The sequence below is a fragment of the Orbicella faveolata genome, unplaced genomic scaffold (assembly GCF_042242905.1).
Source record: "Orbicella faveolata isolate gen_17 unplaced genomic scaffold, um_ofav_v1 contig_1, whole genome shotgun sequence".
Taxonomy (NCBI): domain Eukaryota; kingdom Metazoa; phylum Cnidaria; class Anthozoa; order Scleractinia; family Merulinidae; genus Orbicella; species Orbicella faveolata.
The window spans coordinates 26,775,085-26,795,929 of record NW_028301536.1 but is presented as its reverse complement, the minus strand read 5'-3'; the positions used below and the strand labels follow the sequence as shown (position 1 = coordinate 26,795,929).

At 38.2% G+C, this 20,845-nt stretch overlaps 1 protein-coding gene across 3 annotated transcripts; it reads left to right on the top strand.

Moving 5' to 3' along the window:
* The first annotated feature begins 15 nt into the window (after positions 1-15).
* LOC110043161 (tumor susceptibility gene 101 protein-like) lies at positions 16-19,103 on the top strand. 3 transcript variants are annotated; one of them, XM_089298230.1, is made up of 12 exons: positions 16-175; positions 1,702-1,786; positions 3,335-3,400; positions 6,046-6,209; positions 6,832-7,072; positions 7,557-7,867; positions 8,274-8,366; positions 9,062-9,198; positions 10,366-10,468; positions 11,005-13,665; positions 14,757-17,574; positions 18,357-19,103. In XM_089298230.1, exons 1-10 carry the CDS (start codon positions 137-139, stop codon positions 11,095-11,097), a joined length of 1,332 nt encoding a protein of 443 aa, XP_089154356.1. In that variant the 5' UTR covers positions 16-136; the 3' UTR covers positions 11,098-13,665; positions 14,757-17,574; positions 18,357-19,103. The 3 variants fall into 3 exon arrangements, with proteins under 3 accessions (XP_089154356.1, XP_089154363.1, XP_089154351.1); XM_089298237.1 differs by having other exon boundaries at positions 11,005-17,555; XM_089298225.1 differs by having other exon boundaries at positions 11,005-17,574.
* The last annotated feature ends 1,742 nt before the right edge of the window (positions 19,104-20,845 follow it).

Here is a 20,845-nt window from a genome sequence, read left to right as displayed (position 1 = left end):
GTGTGGCATTGGTGTCACATACATGAAGAATGGTATGTGACAGTCGACGAAGCTAAATGTAATTTACCATGGGTGTTTGCTGTAGAGTATATCGTCCTTAACCAATGCCTTCTAAGTCGGCTTGCTGAAGTTAAAAATGTCATTTGATGCGCTGTTGAGGAGTAAGCTCGTAAAGGTCAGTACCAATCTCTAAATTTCGAAGCAGCTGAACTTAAAACCAGCCCCAGAGGTTTTTCCTTGTCCGTTCTTTCTTCCAAAATTCTCAATGATAATCCATCAAGAACCGTGAATGTGTAGTCGCTGTGAAGAAGGAGGGAAGTAAACCTCTGGGACCTCGGTGAAATACTTGCTTGAAGTGAGAAATATTTCATGAACCTCTGAAGCGACAAAGAAAGTAACCGGCTGACCCAAATGACGTTACCGTGTTCGATGGTGCTTTCTTCCTTCATCTGGGTTCCGAGAAAAGCTCAGGGTCGAGCATCTTGTGAGAAGCTCAGAATAGAATAACAGATCTTCACTCCTTCAATTTATTAAATAAACTGTTTCAATATCTTTGGTCATTTTTCGAATACTTGCTGAGACATTCCGTTCTTGATTTTGTAATTTTATCAAAATTGTCCTTAGTTAATGCTGTGGCGATTTGATTTGCATATCACAAACGGTAAAATAAACATTTGGATGCTTGGTATTTGTTGGCAGGGCACTAACCCGGGACACAGTGCTAGTTTATTTCTTGTTGTTAATTTGTTTATTTTATTCATTTATTTATTTATTATTTGCTTACTGATTGATTCTTTATACACATACATGTACATGTACATGTATTACTACACAAACCAAAAACTTTGGTTTTATCGCACTTGGGTTCAAATTTACTCTTAAAAACAAACAAACCAGGAAAAAAAAAATAGCTTTAAGGCTTTTATTATTGCTACATGTATCCACCAGATGAATCATTCTCCAGTAGAAAGCATGTTTTATTTTGTCAATATTAATCCATTGGGTAGTACTATATCTGCCAGATGCACATGTGTGTATATGGTTGCTACACCCCTGCTTGTCCAATCTCACTTGGGCATAATGCATGTTGTCGAGGCTGTAAGAAGAAAGTCAATAACCCCATGATGATGGTGTCAACAAAGGTGAATTTCAATAAAAACAAGACAGGCCGTTCAGGTCTAAAGAAAAACTTGAATTCCAGCTTGCCCTTTGGACAAGCAGCTCTTAAATTTTGCTTCTCCTGGGCAAGTCATAGTTTACTTTAAATTTGTTTTTATTTAGTTGGCAGATGACTTGCCTGGGCACTTGCCCATTGGGCAGGTGATGATATAAAGTTACTGGGCTGGCAAGAAAATCTACTTGTCTCAGATGACCAGAGGCATTTTTTCAAGCCCTGCCATTACCAATCTTAGTACTCTAGGTGCTAATGTTGGAAGATAGACGCATATTAAATGTGTAGTATTGAACGTGTAATACAATACATATGTAAACGCATATTGTAGTACAAATCCTTATTAGAATAGAGATGTCATATAATGATAGGAAGTGATATTCTCGATGAAATTTTGCAGTTGACCAAGCAGTTTTCATAGTAGTTTTTAGCCGTTTACATCATCCTCCAATATGTATGTAAGCCAGACAAATTACATGTTTATGAATTCTCATTTTTTTGTTTGTTTGTATTTTTGTTTGGATCTTCAGTATCAGCATGCAGAACTCTGTCTCAAAGATGTTGCAAGAGCACTGCATCACTACTCCAACTTAATACCAGAACTGCAAAAGTTTAGTAAGTGTGATTGCATATATTGATATGCTGAAGTTCTATGAGCTGATCATTTACAATGTAACAATTATCTGCATAGTACTTGTAGAGCAAATTGTAATAACTTTTCAAGGGAGTATTTAATGGCTCAAGGTCTTGGAAGTAAAAACTGAATGAAGCAAACCAAACCAACATTCTCCCTAATAGGTTGAAGAAACAAAGGTTGCACATAGTAAGTAACGGTACAGTAGCTTACAATATGCGAGTGGTATGCTAAACATGCAGGACTTATTGAACAGGTTGTATTAATTTTGTTTAACAATATGGTACCGTATTTACTCGTGACGAAAAGTGCCGAAAACTGACAAAACTCGAGCACAATTAGAACTGGTTTTGTAAACTCGGTTTTCCTGACAGACTTCAGGCAATTGTTATGCTAATTTCTTGGATTGCTTGGTCAGGTCTTTGTGTATGACTCGTGTATAAGTCGAGGGCGATTTTTTGGGATGATTTTTTGGTCATAAAAGGTCGACTTATACACGAGTAAATACGGTAGTTAATTTTTGATTTTTTGATGTCAAGTTATAATTATGTGGTTATTTTTTTTTTCTTGTTTTTTTCTATCTAGTTAGTTAACTTTTTTTCAATTTATCACTAGTAGATAATATAACTATAACCACGGATAAATTAAATATAATATTATTTGAAATAAAAGTGAAGTAACTAGAAGAAAGCAAACCACCTATAGTTGAAATCAAAAACTGAGATCAAAAATTAACAACAACATTTATATTGCTAAGCAGTAAGGCATCCGTACTTAGTCCGTATCATCCAAAAAAATACCACTTTTATTTCTCCAATTAATCAACCGGAGGTTTCAAATACACATCATGTAGACTTACAGTGTAGACAAGTGTCTTTGTTCTGATGATTACCAAACTGATGGAAAGAACTTCATTTACAGAGCTGAAAAATTATGTATCAGCTAGAACTACAGATATGTTATAACATAATCTCTAGTGAAGATCTTGTAAAAAATTATCTTGTAGAGAATTCTAAACATACACTGTTTCAATTATACATACTTGTATATAGTGGACAATACTCACAAATTCAGACAGAGGCTTACATGGAAATTCTAATAAAGAAATGGTAAATTGATTATGTCATCAGGCTACAGTGTAGGGTCTTAGAAGAAGAGAATAGAAAACAAATGAGTTGAGCACATGCGAAAAGCATACGTCATGTAGTGTACAATTCATGGTTACACATGGTCATGTAATATTTAAATAAACTAGGATGTACATTCTGTAGTACAACCATGGACAGATTGTGTTGGAAAATGCACAAAAACCTGAAATCATAACCACTATACCTACTGAACAAGTGTTACATGTAGCACCCCCATTCCCCTTTTCAATGTTGGAAAATGGCAAAATGCAAACTTGTGTTTGGTCAACATTGCACAGGGGTGGGAAGGGGCAAAATGCAAATAAAATTAATTTTTCCAACCCTTGTGACTAAAGTTATAGCTTGTAAGAGTTTAAACAACAAACTTGATTTGTTCTCCAGCACACAACGATGGGCGAGAAGTGGACTTACTAGCCCTGAATGGAACACTTCCAGTCGTAATCAGAGGTAAGATTAAAAGCCAAAATCTTTTTTAATGCCATGTTCCTGTACATTGTTCTCACACTATCTACAGTATAAAGGTAAGTTGCCACAATTGGAGGTTATAAAACCGTAATTTAAAAAAAATATACGTAAACAAAACATTGTCACTTAATTCAAATGTCTAGAAAGATTATTCACATAATTCAATTGTACACAACATTTGCATCTGTCAGCTAAATTTTTCTTCTCTCGGCTTCCAGGGCTTGAAATTAACTTTTGTAAAGGTGCCAACTGGCGACTAATCTCAAAATTTTGGTTGCTTGATTGTAATTTTTTGGTCGCCATTTCTTCAACTATTTTTGGTCTTCTTCAGTATTTTCCTGATGTACACAACCTTTGACATAATTCTAAGTTTATGTATGAAGAAGCTTATATACGATGGTAAAATTTTAAAGAAAGAACACATAAAAACAACATTGCAAAACAATGATCAATAAGAATTTGAGCAGCTTCAGTTACTTTTTCTGTGTTTCCTCTCCTTCCTTATCTAGTTTCATGTCTATGCAATTTTTTGCACCAAGCTAAGGCTTTGTGCGGTCAACAGACATATTGGAATCATTTCTGCGCTCTGCCACATTGCCGGTTGGTCATCATATCAGGCCCTGACACATGTTTTTTTGTTCACCTGTAATACCTCTTAATAAAGAAGCTGCTGAATCAAACATGGTGATCCTGCTGGCAATTGAAGGATTTGCCGGTTTGTTTTGTTATATGTATTCTGGTCCATGAATCATATCTTTCATCCACAAGTAAGGTTGATTTGTCTTTGAAGCTAAAATGTTGATGGAAGAAAAGGTGAATCACTCACTGATGATCAGTTCTTAACATCTGGTCATGTGTAGTAATGTAGTAATACAGCAATGTAGTAATGTAGTTACATAGTGATGTGGTAATGTATTATTTAGAAATGTAATTGATGTAGTAGGAAAGTAATGTAAACATCTGGTCACCAACACTCAATTTGACAAAATAATGTACTGATTCAAAAACTGTGTCATACCTGTACTGGTTATTAAGTTGCATAATTTTACACTGTGGCAAATATATACAATATGAGCTGGGTATTTTGTTAGCTATACACTTTACCATAATGATACAATTTAGTGCCCAGGGCACTAAGTTACTTTTAGTAATTGTAGAGAGGGCACTTATTGGAGAAGGGGCACTTATTTCTTTTTTATCATACATGTCTGAATGTGGTGAGATACTTATTAAGTGGAAAAACAACAGATATTTTCGCTCCAGAACTGTAACAACAGAGACTCTGATAGTCACATGTTAATATTACGTTCAGATGAGAAAGCAGACTTCATAATTCATTCGTTGAATCAGTTTATTCATTCAATGCCTTGAATGTCACTTTTGCTATGGGGGTGCTAAAGGGCCCGGCACTTATTGATATAGGGGTGCTTACTACAAAAAAACATACTTGAGGAGAAGCACATATTAGAAACGGGGTGCTTATTGAAAGAAGGATGCTAAATCGAATCATTATGGTACACCAATGTAGCTCTGAAATTGCAATAAAGGGATTTATATGTTTCATGAATTAGTATAGGTAATCACATGAGGCCGAGTACTATTAAGGATTAATTGCACGAGTGTTTTCAAAATTTTCCAAAATTGCCCGAGTCGCAAAGCGACGAGGGCAATAGTATCTCCTCTTCTTCCTTCGTCAGGCTTTTTGCTTTGTTGGGTCGTTTTCCCATGCCTTGTTCGCGCAACTTTCTCGCCTTCCCTTCCAACACTTTCCTCGAAGATAGGAACTCTGTATCCCTCAGGATAGACTTCGGATAATTTTGGCTTCTTAAATGTCTATCTAAAGCCGCCTGCATTACCTTTAGCGAGTCTGGCTCGTAGTCTTGGCCGTTTTCTTTTCTCAGCTCAGCATAGAATTGCACGAGTGCTTCATTCAATTCTCGGATGTCGTAGCTTTCTAGCTGTTCCTCCTTTCCCCTAGTTTTCGCCCACTTTTCAAAAATTCCTTTCCAATAGTCTGTGCTTCGTTTTGTGTTTTTGTTTTCACTTTCGCATTTCAAAAGTTCAATTAATTCGTCGTCCGCTTCAATAAAACGACAAGCCATTGTTGCAACAAAAACTTGGCAACAAATTTCAAGATAACGAACGGTTGCTATGCAACGGATTAACCAATCGTCAACAGGTAATCATGCCTTCTCTTGATTACTAAAAATGCCCTCGATTAAGAAAAAATGCCCTCTCTCTCGACCAATCAGCGCTCAGTAATTTTGCCCTTTATTGATAAAGAGTTTTACACAATAGCTGCTCTTTTCTTTTACTTGGAGCAAAGCGGACGTCTTCGTTCTTATTTGTTTTCGTTTTTATCTTGTTTTAACCGAGGGGGGTTGGGGTCCAATGTCTCAGGCAGCTGATGTTGAATTGTGCTGCACTCTATCGAAGGTTTCATTTGATGTCACATACATGGTGTATGTGATGTCGTAAACAAACGGTTTTGGAAACAGTTTGCTTTTGAGTTGCACCTTTGCTGGTTAAAAAATTTCACAAACAGAGCTCAGCCTTTGATAGCCAAGTTGTAGCTTTATTCAGCAGGCATCAAGTGCATAAAATGAGCAAATTTTTCTTTGTTGCAGGTGTGACATACAATATTCCAGTGTGTGTCTGGTTACAGGAGAAGCATCCTTATGTTCCACCACTAGTGTTTGTTAGGCCAACAAGCGCAATGGCTATCAAGGCATCTCAACATGTCGACACTAATGGAAGAGTTTATCATCCATTTTTACATGAGTGGAATTATGTACGTTGATTCTTGTTGTTTCACCCAGCTAAAAATTATAAATGCAACTTCAGGAAACAAAGCAATGTGGACTATCAAATGTGCATTTATGCAAGTTAATTTAATCTCTTAAAGTGAAACTTGAAACTCTCAAGGATTTAGAAAGTCATTCATTCAGGAATCATCCTTTTTTCTATGAATGATATGCAAGACAACACTACGAATAAACTTAGAATAAACACCTAGAATAAACTCCAAACTTGTGTTACTCATTGCAAGATGGTTGGAGTTATTTTAAAAAACGAATCAATGTTTATTGATATCCATTAATCATGACAATATACCTTTACCCTCAAGGTACATGTACATTTGCATACGTATTGCTATTTGTTTTTGAATAGCAAAATGAATGTTTATTGAATCCATTAATCATGACAATATACATTTACCCTTAAGGTACATGGACATTTGTATACATATTGCTATTCATTTTTGTTGCATCATTTCCACACAGATTTCAATTTTTTTTTTTTTTTTTGTTAATTTTTGTAAGTGTTCATTTAGGCAAGTACTGTACATTTTTTACAGTGCACATGTAAAGTAACTAACAGCACATTTTTTGTTTCTTTTTTTTTTTTTTCAGCCCAGATCTGATCTTGCTGCCTTACTTCAGACTCTCTGTGGCATTTTTGCAGCACAATCACCAGTCTATGCAAAGAGTACACCAACACCACCACAGCCTTCTAATTACAACAGACCACAACAACCAGGGTACCCTCCTCAATATCCCCCAGGTTACCCTCCTTCTAATCAAGCTGGGTCACTGCCCTACCCTGTAGGAGGGCCTGCAAGAATGCCAATGCCAACACAAATGCCGATGCCAGGCAAGTGCAAAAAGACATTTGGTGTTTGGCAATATATTTAAAATTTCTTTGCCTACATACTGATGATGAGGTACTGAAGACTGGGTAATATGCTTTTCTAGTTATGGTATTGGAGTAATTGATAGGCTGACTGACCAACTGACTAACTGACCAATGAACGGATAGATGGTCGGACAGATGGACAGACAGAAGGACAGACAGACTGACTGACTGATGGCTTGCTGACTGACTGACTGACTGACTGACTGACTGACTGACCTGACAGTCTGATCTATTTTTGACTGTCTGTCTGACCAATTGATTGATTGATTGACTGACTGACTGACTGACTGACTGATTGACTGATTGACTGACTGACTGACTGACTGACTGACTGATTGATTGATTGATTGATTGATTGATTGATTGATTGATCGATCAACAGTCTTATTTATTATTGATTGACTGACTGAGTAATTGATTGATTTTGTTTCTGTTTGTGCAGGTAGCAGCCCTGGGGGAACAGGTGGTAACAGACCCCCTTATCCACCCTATCCCTCTCATGGTGGGGCCAGCATGGGTTCATCTAATCCCCCATACCCAGTGACTAATCACTCAACTTATCCTCCAAACACACAATCATCTTTCCATGGTCCAGCCAGCATTCCTCCCGCAACTCAAGCTAATCAGGTCACAACGGAAATGTCAACCACCTCAAGTAGCAATTTAAATGAAGATGACATCAAAGCTTCACTCCGGTCTGCTGTGGAGGATAAAATTAAAAGACGTACAAGAGCACTGTTTGAACAAGCACAGGTTATGATCAAAATACTTTCTATTTGTGTGCATTATTGTCTAATTTTGCTTGTCAGTTGAGCACAGCAAAGCGTGCGTAGACTTTTTCAGTTTTGTTGTCAATCCCACATCATGAAGTCATGCAGTGCTATATTTATTCTTGGCAATCATTTATTTCAGAAGTAATCACATTTATTCCTAGTTACATGTTCATTAATGCGTTATTAAATTGTGTTCAGTTTTAGCTTAGTGTTTACAACATATTTGGTGATATGTATAGCAATTCTTTTATTTAGCAAGTCATTGATTTTTTGTTAACCTCATCACCGCACTAGACTTTGTTGTGTTATGTGTTGCTCTGAGACAGTTTAACAGACAGTAGGTAGTAAATAACCCCTAGATATCTTCCTTGCCATTTCTTTGACAGATTGAACTAGATGAGCTGAACAGAACACAACACGAGTTAAAACAAGGAAGTGAAAAGCTACAGGATATTCTTCAGAAACTTGAAAGAGAACAGGTAAATGACTCAACAGAATTCAAAGAGGTAAATTAAAATATTTTAACAGCTTAAAGCATCCTTGGAACTCTTCTCTTGGGATTAGAATACTTGCATAACTCAAAAGCTCACTTGCCTTGAGCAGCAATCTAAATTATTAAATGAGACAGTCATTAATTTCTCTGCATGCCTTGCCAGCCTATGATGCAAGATTACCAGAGACAAACATACTTTAGTGACCACCACTGTTATCAAACAATTCCAAATGGTCCTAAATTTCCCTGTTTACCACCATATTATGAGGAGAACATGTCGCATAAATTTAAAAAAAGTCTTCTCGTTCAGGTAAGGCCGAAGTGGACAAATTTCTGCTTCCCTGGCTGGGATGTAAGTCCATCAATGGTTACTCAAACATTTTGTTAAGTTACCCAGACAGACTCCCACTACACATTTTAGCACTTTATGTCTTGTGTATGAATAGACCACAACGTCCTTGGCCAGGGCTCCAACCCACACTTTCAGCGGATACCATTAGGGGAAAATAACGTGTCTCTCACACCCCACTAAGGGACTCACAAAATGGATGGACACTTACAGTACACCGTATGCAACATTTCACTGTATTTTTTTTATTCATTTATTTTTCTTTACTTTTTTCTTTTTTTTACTTTTCTTTTTTATTCATTTATTTTTCTACAATGCTCTTTTTTCCTCAGGCTGATGTGGACAATGATATCAAGCTGTTAACGCAAAAAAATGAAGAGATTTCTGAGGTGGTGACCAAGTTAGAAGCCAATTCTGATAACCTTAATATTGATGAAGCTGTGGTGACCACCGCCCCTCTCTACAATCAGTAAGTGTAATCAATAATTTAACGAATGGTCACGATGCCTTTGTTTGATTAACATGTCCTTGCTGTCGGTCACCTGTACATACATGTCCTGTGTGTGATATTTATATACATGTAATTTGCTGTATTTAGAAGTGCGTTCAGGATGGTGGCTCCTTACGCAGGTGACGGACACAAATGAGATCATGTATTGTTGTGCAATTGTTTGTGAGTCGTTGTATTTTGGTGCAGTATTATTTCTAGTCTCTTGTTTCTATTAATTTATCTCATCTGTGCCCGGCACATGAGGTAAAGCCAAGATAATTCGTCCGACATCTTGCAGAGCGCTGCATCCAGATGTAGAAATATGATTTCTTCTTGACTGCACTTGGATGAGGTATCAGAGTTATGACCATTCAAAGGCACTGCCATTGATTGATAGCATGTAATTTTTTTAGTGGTGACTGTCCTTTAATTGACGTGAATTGCAAGTTTATGAGCCTGGCCAGAGGTGTTGTTACTCTTTCACAAGTAAAACTGGAATCACTTAGAAACATGAGAGAACGCCAGTTATGTACGCAAAATGAATGCCTGAAAAAGATTTAGGCTTGATGGGAACTCGAACTCAGCCTGTTCGATACCGGAGCAGTGTTAGATACCAACTGAGTTAAACTATATATATATGTAACAAACCAACTGGGAACTGGTCCCGTTGCGAGGTCATGATACACTCGTGGATGGTGAATATATCAAGCATTATTATATGGAGAAGTGTGTTTTACTGGCAACTAAACCACTCGTAGATTCCATACGCCACTTCATCCGGGACCCGAGTGGTGTATTTTCCGTATGTCACCTTTGTGAGTGTCGTATCGTTCAATGAAGTCACGATTCCCGCCTTTTGCTTTTGTTGAATTGGTTTCTCCTTATAATAAAAAGAACATTACACGTTGGCTCGAAGATATGAATTTTATGTTCTCGTGGCAAGAACAATATCTCACGAGTGAGCGAAGCTCACTCGTGAGATATTGTTCTTGCCACGAGAACATAAAATTCATATCTTCGAGCCAACGTGTAATATCCTCTATTTATATATTATTACCTGCACATCCTCGACTCCTCAACATATTACATGCTTGTTGTAACAAACAATCTCTTAATGTTGATTTTGTTCCTCTGTTGTTTCGCCAGAATTCTCAATCTGTTTGCAGAAGAAAATGCTGTGGAAGATACAATTTATTATCTCAGTGAATCGTTAAGAAAAGAGGCAATAGATTTAGAACTTTTTCTCAAGGTAACTCATCAATATATGATTACAGTGTTTAAATCAAATACCTGCAACACCACAGAAATTACCTTTTTTAAGAACTGCAAAAAATAGTGTGTTGAGTAGGAGACATTCTAGTTAATTATGGCAGAATAGCAACACGCATTATATTAACACACTTATTTAAACACACGCAACACTTACTTACATGACTTAAACGTACGTAACATTGCTTGCAATACTTTACATTACAATTCCGCATATGTAACTTACTTCTAATTAATTACTTTGTTACAAACTTATCTGTACTCTGTTTTATTAACCTTGCACTACATTATAAAACGTTACTCCAATGCTGTACATTACTTCAGTTGTTACGTCATATACGCTACTTACATTTCGTTCATTACTGCACTGACCTACATAGTCCCACCACGTACAACGCGGTGAATTATATTTCTCACACTACTAGACTTACTGACATCAGCATAACAGCTTCTTTCGTCTATTTCCATTGATGCTTTGGTAGTTTGTCTCACTGTTGTTATTGTTTTCTCTTGCAGCACGTAAGGACATTATCGCGGAAACAGTTTATGTTGCGAGCCCTTCTGTACAAAGCAAGAAAAACGGCTGGTTTGAAGGAAGTTGCTGGATAAACTGATCTGTAGATTTTGTCTCGGACAAAACCGCGATCATTTCCTAGAACGGCGATACGTAGTTTTTATTTCCACTTTTCTTTCCTTTGTCTCTTTCAAGCACATATTTTCCACTAAATGTGGCAAGTTATCTGAATGTTTCTTTTTATGTAAATGATTTCGTAAATGCTGCTGACTGAGTGTCAGTCTTTTCTAAGCGGCAGAGGGAGAGGGGGACCTCTCTTATTCTCCTTCACTATTAGTGAAGAAGAATAAGACAAGTCTGAAAGGTTATATCTGTATCGCGTTTAAACTAGTTCCTATACCATATGCTAATGAGTGTTTCGTAGAATTTAGAAAATGCACACCAAGAGCAATTGTCTCGATCTAAGCACCATTTAGTCTGCTTCACTTCCTTCTATCTGCACAGCGCTCTTTACCCAGCGTTGAAGAGAATTATCAACGAAATTTATCTGCAAACTGAAGCAATTCCAGAAAAGCTCATAGGGAAACAAGTACCGTTTTTAGTAGGTATTTCTTAAGTACTCAAAGTGTTTGCGTTCTTTGTGAAAAGCAGTGAACACGTCCTGAAAGTTGCCACATGCTTTACTTAGTGCATGTGATTCTGTGAGAACTGTTAGGGATGACCTCAACTTTGGTGAAGGTGGCATTGTACTGATTGCAAGGAATAGATCTGTTTTATATTTCTGGTTGTAAAAATGGAGTAATGCTCTGTGAATTGTACTCAGTAAAATGCATACTAGTGATGTCGTGCTTCTTATTGGTATTTCAAGTCCAGTGAGTGATCAGACGGTGACCAGACGGTACTTCTGTTTGTGCAGTTGATGAATGTATGCACTGACTTAGGTCTTTCCACAGATATCCGGATATTTGTTGGGATATTTAGAAGGCTCTGAGATATTAAGAAAATATTAGGACATTTAGAGAACTTTGGGATATTTAGAAATATGAATAGCTTATTTTCGACAGAGCCTTGTGTTTTTTCCTCAATTATTATCTTGAAACATATATTCCAATACATGTAAGCTTAGATCACTAAAAGCTCAAAAGCCGCAATTTTCCAAAATGGCGGATGCTGGCAACATCGAAGCGCGTGAATCCTCTTCCTCAAGAGACGAAGATGAGGTCATCCGCTATTCCTTTTACTGCTGCAAGAAAATGTTGAAAATTTTTGCCTAAGTGATCCAACATCTGTTCATTTTAAAACTAACATAAGAGATATTCGGAGAGTTTTTCGAGATATTTAGAACATTTGTGGCGATTTTTAGAAAAAATTTTGAGAATTTCTGGAAAGATATGTGGGCGATTTTACGTGATATTTGTGAAAAGGCCTGCGCTGACTTGCAATCCTTGCTGGTAACCATTCACTGTATTGACATTCAAGCAAAAGAGTTTAAAAATGACCAAGAAATGGTAAAGAGCAGCCTTAGGTAAAGACCTAATCCAGTACTGGTTTGTATTTGATTCAGTCGGATGTCCGGTTTATAGCAGTAGACTGATTGCCGAAATTGTTCATTTTGGTGTCCTCTGCTCATTAGAGGTGTGTTCTGAATAGAGGTTCGTTGTATTGTGGAAAGGTACATGGTGCTGAGGACCAGACGTCTCCGCTTGATAAAGGGTGTGTTTCACTGTGTTGCTTCGTTGGCTAAAGGAAAGTAGCCAACTGGTATCCTGCTATAAACGATTTCACAGCATTCAGGTGCAAAATGCTAGTTTGTAGTCTTCAAGTCACGCCACATTGTCCTGTCTCGAGGACTTCGATCAGACAGGTTTCAAAATCGTTTAAAATCAGTACGCGTCATAAACAAAACGAGATATAACTCGCCAATACTTAAAAAAGAACATTCTCAGGAAAGGTGGAACGTATTTTATCAGTAACGGTCGTACTTGATGGGAATCGAAAGCCGCGCAAAGAAAGGCACCCAAGATAAGTAGTGGCTAGTTGCAGCCATGAAAATGCTAATGATTTAATGTACAATGTTTTCGTCTGCACAATTTTTACAGTTACTTTGCGAGTCCATTCCTCAGTGTTGAAATGCATAGTACACTATTTCGACTATGAGTGGTATGAAGTCTCATCTCGGAGATTTAAGTCTGTAGATATTCTCAACCCTGCTAACTGCATCCACCAAAAAAAGCGAAACGTTCATAATAAGTCTGCTAGTAGGCTCACGTGTGGGGAGCACACGTGCGAGCGGCGAAGCATGAAATTAACTTTCCATGGAGAATGGCATTCAATACAGGAAAATAGTGGATATTTGCCTACCGGTTTTTCGACCACTTCTCCTTTCAGTTTTCTTTCAATTTATGTGGCATTAAAATGCGGCAGCAGGCTAAGCCCTAATGTGAATGAGAAGAACCAGTATTATCATTCAAACCCAACACCAATCGATAAAATTGCAACTATGTTTCAATAGTCAACGGAAAGAGCTTGTTTTAAAGTGAATTTAACATACTTGAACTGCGGGATTCTTTGAACCACAGACATATCAACTGTAGTGACAGACGGGATGAAATCACGAGAAAGAATCCTTTGGACTTGCCGCTGTAACCTGGAGAACACGACAGGTGGGGAAAACTATTAACCTGATTATTGTGTGTTTTTTACTTCATCTATTCGGTCACTATAAAGTTTGGAAAGGAATATCTTGTTACTTTCATCAGAAGATCAATACAATAAAATTGAATTTACCTCCTCGAGGAAAAATCGCTTTGACTCGCCGCACTGTGTTGGCGGAATTGGTTCAGGTGGGAAAAACCAGTAACCTGAAATCCGTCCTTTGGTTATTTTATTTTCATACATATTTTTTTTTTCTCGTACACACCTACAGTACGACTATAAAGGACTTAAAGTAATATGATCTAGACGCAAAGTTAGATTCCTTTAGCCCTCTGGCCGCAGGGAACTGAAGAAATTCTAGCAATTCCGTGTTTTTTGGGGGACATTATGAAAACAATAAAATTGTCCACCTACAATCATTGTCCACGTACTGACGACTATTTGCAGCTCGTGAAGCTTCCAGCAGAGACTGCTTCATTGCACAGCTCAATTTGTGATTTAATTTACTGACTTTCTTTAACTAGTTTCGGAAATCAGGTGTAGCACCATTTCTTTGCTGCATGCACTGCCACGGGAAAGATGTCTGTTGGCCAATATTGTTTAACTTGCAATTGTAAGCAATGTTATGATATAGACTAGTGATTACTTCCCGTCCATCGACTGTTTTGTCTTCTCCGTAACTCTTCCAGACAGTTCTTGCCCACGATGAACTCCTCAGGTGGCCATTTGGCCCCGGTTGTTGCCGATTAGCGTTAATCCAGCACTAATCTTGTTTAAAGGCGGTTTTTAATCCTAGTTGTAAATTCCCATCTGAGGTCGGAACGAAGAAACAATTTGATGAAGGGGAAAAATGCAGAAATTTAGGAAACAACACCCTCCAAAGAAGATTTCCTAAAGCTAAAAGGTGGCACTTAATCTCCACCCTTCGTTGCTTTCCATCCAGCGAGTAAAATCAGCAAGTTTACGGGTATATTTCCGATCCTCAACCAGCTGATCGCTATCCACGTTAATCAGTAATCTCCGTCTAGTGATCAGCACTAAGTACTTAATCTTGTTTAAAAGTGGTTTTTATCGCTAATTTTAACTTTCCACCCGATAGGACGAAGAAACAATTTAACGAAGGGGAAAATATGCAGAAGCCATGATCAAGTTCATAATTTTCTGTATACATAATTACAGGGTAGCTATGATTCTACTATCAAAAATCGGGCTGAGATGTTTAGTAATTGACGAAAATGCTATTGGGTGCTTTCGTGTTCTCCTAATGGCACAAACATGGATGCAGTGTAGAAACCAATTAAATCCCGATAAGATTTCCTAACGGTACTTTATTTCCACCACTTTAATTGCTTTCTATCCAGCAAGTAAAATTTATAGGCTTTTTATGCCTGATAAGCTTTCCTAACATCTGATCGCTCGGGTGACTCGTGAAAGATCCGTATAATAACCCTTGCAACCATTTCTTCAGATAATAACAGCTTTATTGAAGTGTCAATGTATTTAGACACTAATCTCTCATTGTCTGTAAGATCTACTGCATTTTCTGGTCGCTATTTCCAGTTTTCTTAGCCTATATATTTACGGCAGTTGTTTCTACTTCATCAGTTTATTCAAACGGTTAACTGAGTAAATGGGTGGGTTTTTCGTAGAATAGTAATCAAGTAAGTAAGTAAGTAAGTAAGTAAGTAAGAACTTTATTTAAGTGTCAATGTATTTAGCCCATGTGGGCTAATTGGGAACACCGTATTAACTCTACCTAAAACTTTTCATTAATAGTGTTATAAGATTCTCTTAAAAAAATTAAAATTGAAATATTGGCAAACAATGAAAGGAAATAAATAGTGTTGCCCTTGCATCATGATGTAAAGGGAGGGTCATGCAAAGACAATCGTAGATTGCAGTTTAGTGTAGAACCATAATCTTAGCTCATGTATTGCATATTCACACGTATTGTTCATCGTTCTTTCGGGGTTCAGTTCCCATATTGAAGATTGAAAAAGATCATTTAATGAAATCAATTACCAAAACCCGAAGTCTCGCACGCCTACCAACTTAATTGAACGAAACGACTTTGGCTGCTCAGGTACGCCTACTTTAGGTCCTCAAATCGCCTTAGTCGCCCATTTGCCAGTAGTCGCTTTTCTGGGTAGCCTAACACCACGACTTCCCTCCAGTTTTTCATAGATCGCTTTAAGTCTTCCAAATCGCGTTATATCGCCCAAATTTACTTAGCGACTTTCCGACCCACATTGGTAATAAACCTGTTCAGGAAATTCCTGTGCATCTTGGAACTTGGCACCATCTAGTTTCCCCATGGTGCAGTTCAGTGCGATCAACGTTCCGTTCGCTGTAGTAGTTTCATGAGGAGACAATCTTTTCTAACTTTTGAACTATTTTTTTTTTTCTTTTCCATACCTCTTCAATAATGGAAAAAACTCATGAATGTAACGATGCAGGTTTCCATTTGACATGTACAGTGGACAGGTGAACAACGTTTACTTTAAAAACAGCACTTGGGCGTTCAGTTGAAAGGTCACTCACTTTGTGGTCAAGCTCCTTTTTTATTATGGCACAACAAGATTAAGACAAACGTGATCGAAATAATAGGCTGTCTGGTAAATCAAAAATTTTATCATTGGTATAAACTTAGTTTTCATTCGCTCGAATGATTTTCAACTAATTTTGGCAATTACTAATTGTATGTGAAAGAGAATTGAGTCAGAATTACCCCCCTACTTCTCTTGGTATCTTCGGATGCGGAGCCACTCATTAAAGGTTCTTAACAAAATACTGGAGATTACAACTGAGAAGAGTTTTTAAGTCACGAGGTCTAGCTTAGAAATCTGTCTGGAAAGCTAATTTCAAGTTCCAACGCCCGTAAAGGGGGTTATGTCAGGACAAAGCCTATAAAAAAATATGCTGACTTTTGCGGTTGACTTTTGTTTTGTTTCTATGGGAAGTTTGTCCAGAGATCTTTAACCGATCGGATGTACTTGCCATTTTAAGAAGAAAGTGCCTGAAGGCGGTGCCAGTCGACTGTGACAACAGGCGTAGATTTTCCAGTCTCTTAGATTTTTTTTTTAGCAGACGTTTTTAATCCTTTCCTCTAGCGCCTAATTCTGAATTTCGTCTGTCAGAGATACTTTTGTAGTTCTTTTTTTGCATTCTGGAAGAATCATGATCACAATTCCTGTATGATTCTCGTTTTCCCGTTGAGTACCGTGTTGACACGTCGGTCCGTTTATTGTGATGTTTGAGTCTCTTGTGTAATAAAGCCAATGTTATATTTTCTACGATGAGCAGTGTGAAATAAGACTACGAACTGATCCCGTTGAGGTCAATGCTCAAAACAAGAGTCGAAGAGTCGTAGAATCCTTAGAAACGCAATGGCATCCAAGGCAGAACATACCCGGAAAACGAGGAGACACGTGAAGCGAAGACACGGTGCAACAGGGTCATAGTACCCACACCTTGGCTAGAGCAGACTTGAAAACAGGCGGATCTCATTAAAGCTCATTAACAGTAAAGCAATTAAAATCCTTTTTGTCTGATTGGCCATGGTTGTAAGTACAGTGCGGGCTTTCATTCTTCGTTAACCATTTCCGGTAAGTGTGCTGATAAATATAAAGCCGGGGCTTGACAGCAGCGAACGTTAAAGATAAGCTCAAACTAAACATATTGCAGCGCCATGAAGTCCATTAAATCGATTGTCCTTTTGCAAGCATTACTGGGGATTATCGCCATTGGCCAGCAGATAGAGCAAGGAGACGGGAGAAAGATCATCATAGTCTTGACCGGACAACGTATCGAAGAGCCAGTCGTCTCCACAACACCTCAACATGACACGTCCAACTTTAGGGAGAAAAAACAGAAGAAAGAGAGGTGGCTGCAACACTGGGTAAAAAGGATGATGTTAAGTAAGAAAGTAGTTTACGTAATTGAAGTATCTCGACTTATGCTTTCGATAATTTCGTCAAGTTTTCTGTGTCTCAGGTCTGTGCCTTACGTCGAGGAAGTATTACTAATAGACATTGAGTGTGGGATCGCAAGAAAAATCTGTCGTCGAGAAATTGATATTAGCGTTAATCTCCATTCTTGTTTGCTTTATTTGTTTTTCACATAAGAGGGTGCTGAAGGTAAACAATTTTAAAGTAGATTAGTCGCTGGATCTACAGAATCTTACAAACACAACGCAGATTCCACCGACCTTGGCAACCGACGTATAATCCAAACTGAACAATGTCGGGCATTTTAAATGAAGTTCTCACGCCCGCCAGAAGAGTATTCCGCACATTTTTGGACAAATGGGGCTTTAGACAAAGAAGCAGTGTAATTTTATGAAAAGCTACAACTATTACCAACTTGTCAGTCTTCAAAATTTGCTCCTTAAATCACCAGGTGCTAGATTGCTTCAATTCATTTGGATTCATCTCAACTGAAAAACACGATTCGTTTATTTAGTTTTTTTTTCTTTTTTTTGCACTGAGATCACGCGAACTTTAATGCATTTGACAAACCCGACAAACAAGCTAAAGTGGTCGTAAATCAATCGTCCTAACCTTATGCATGCATGACCGCTTGCATAGAGACGCCGCACACACATGTACACACACACATCCACGTGATAAACACCAATATTGTTTGTGCAACTACTACATACACCAGCTTACATTCTACTGCTGTTTGTTCGTTGCAACAGAGAACAAGGAAAGCGGATAACTCTGCTAACCGGACTGGTGGGCATTTTGAAACAAACAGACGCGAAAGAACATAGAAGAAGAGGTCTTGGTCTGATGCCTTTCAAAATGATGTTTGTTTACCGCGCGCCATCGGCACCAGAGGAACACTTTAAGAAATAAAGAAGTCAACTTGAAATATGAATTTCATTAGAGGTGTAAATTAGGTATTACGTCAAGACAATATTGTTGTTAGCTATTTATAGAAGATTTGCCTGGGAACGCTATGAAATAGTTCTTTTCTCAAGCTGTACTAACTTGTGGTCAGACATCGGATAGATTTTCACACAAAAAGGGGCGTACATGTATTGATATTTCCCGACCGGAAAATGTTCGAAAGTTATCTCAACCACATTGATGGGTTGCCACCAATCCTAAAGATTCAATCGACAGGGACGTGTCCGCCATGTTGATAGAATATGTAAGAGAAGACGGTAAAAAATAAACCAAAAATCACTTGATGAGGACAACAAACACGGCGATGATGACGTCACAGACTGTCTGTTGTCGTTTTAGTTTTCGTCATCTTTTCCAGTTGAGACTTAAATAAACGATAAAGCGTAAATAGAATCACGACAAAGAAATAGATGCTACTTGTGAGAGAACTACAAAGCAATAGCCACTTAATATGTCATTAGAAGGAAAAGGGGCAAATGTCAAAGCGCGGTAGTCGGAGCTATTAAGAAGCAATAAAGACAACTTAAACACCAGGTTTGCTTGTTGTCCGTAAACACACAGCTCGCTCTTTCTCTGATCACGCCCCCTTCTCCTCTTCGCCTGGAGTACCTCTCGAGATCTTATCATGAAACGATCTTAACCGAAAACAGGCAAACAGCCTTGAAAATGACGTTCAAGCCGCCTCTTCTTGTGCCAAGAATCAATATACCTCGCGCACTCCATCGGGGCAGCGGGATGCCGCCAACTAACACTAAAGTATACATGTCTATTTCCATACATTTCAGAGATTGTTTGCGTCTCCAAAAGCGGAATATGCCTGACCTCGCTCACCAGCAGCTGGTTGCGGTCATACAGTGTGGCAAATTCCCTAATTTGGGCATCTCTATCGATCCGCCGGAGTTTTGCTTGTCTGGACTGGTGGACTTTCAGACACTCCTTTAGCTTTCAAGATGGACACTCGAGCTATTTCTGAAAGTAAATGAGTGGGTGCTCAATTTGACAGCATGGCCGCCGCATTATCGCTCAAAAGCACGTTATCGCATTATTGCTCAGAATGTGGATGGAAAGGAATTATTTTTGAGAAAACTGTTTAGCTCATACATGAACATAGTTTCTTGTCCAACTACGACAAAATTCAAATAAACTGTCTTAACAACTTGACCTGTAACAGCAACATTCCCCTCCGTTTAAGAAACGGAATTATGGACAATGATTATAATTTTTTTTTTTTTTTGCATGTGAAGACATTTAGTTTTTTTCCTTACTAGCCGCTTTTTTAATTTGTTTCTGTGGAGAAAATAATCTCCAAAAATAGGTAGGGCAAATGATACAAGCTTTTAGCTGACTTGCCCTATTCGAGTTGGCCGCCTCAGTTGATCACAGTACACACTCTCTCCACTGAGTATAGGGTGAGGGAGCTTTCAAAAAGCGTGGAGTAATTTCTGCCACTAAAAGTTAGCGACCAGCGGAGCAGTAGAGACAAGGTGAATGGACTCTACTAGATGTTAGAGCGTAGTTCAGTATAGTTCCTTATTATATGACTGAACTGGTCCGAGATTTTGATCTGTTTCTTTGGTGGTCGGAATTTTGCAACACGGACCGCTAAGATGGACCGCTCAAGAAATCTCCCGCTCAAGAAATCTCTTTTCCTTTCAAGACTGGAGAACATTTCAGTTAAATGTTCCCAAAGCGACGTGAGAAAAAACAGGTAGCCTGCGGCTTGGTCGATAAACCTGCAAAAAAAGTACACGGCATGCTTCTCTAACGCGGACATTACGCTAGTTCAATTTATACCCTTATGCAACTCCGGCCACTTAATCACTTAATTTGTTTTTCCTATTTATCTGCTGCATCATTTCACGCAGTAAATCGTATACCGGACGTATTATGCGCGAGAAATGATAAATGATGATAACCTTAAATCCTATTAAGTAACTATCTACATCCTGCCACATTGGACAGTCCCGGCATGCGCAATATAAATTACACGTCATTGGCTAACGTAATTGTCCCTAATTGTCCAATTTCGGAATTCATTGGCGCAAAAGAAGATGACCTCATCCTTTCTTGATTGGGGTGAGTATTGTCCAATTCTATTTCCTAAAATGAACAATGAACCTCACATCCCTATTACGTAGGTCAAGACACTGGGAATTGCTTTCATCTGGCCGCAACCCCAGATCTATTTTTGCGCTGGCCTTCCACGTACCAATATCTCCACTTGTAACCATGGTTTCCATGGTTACGTGAGAGAGAAAAATAGGTCAGAGATCAG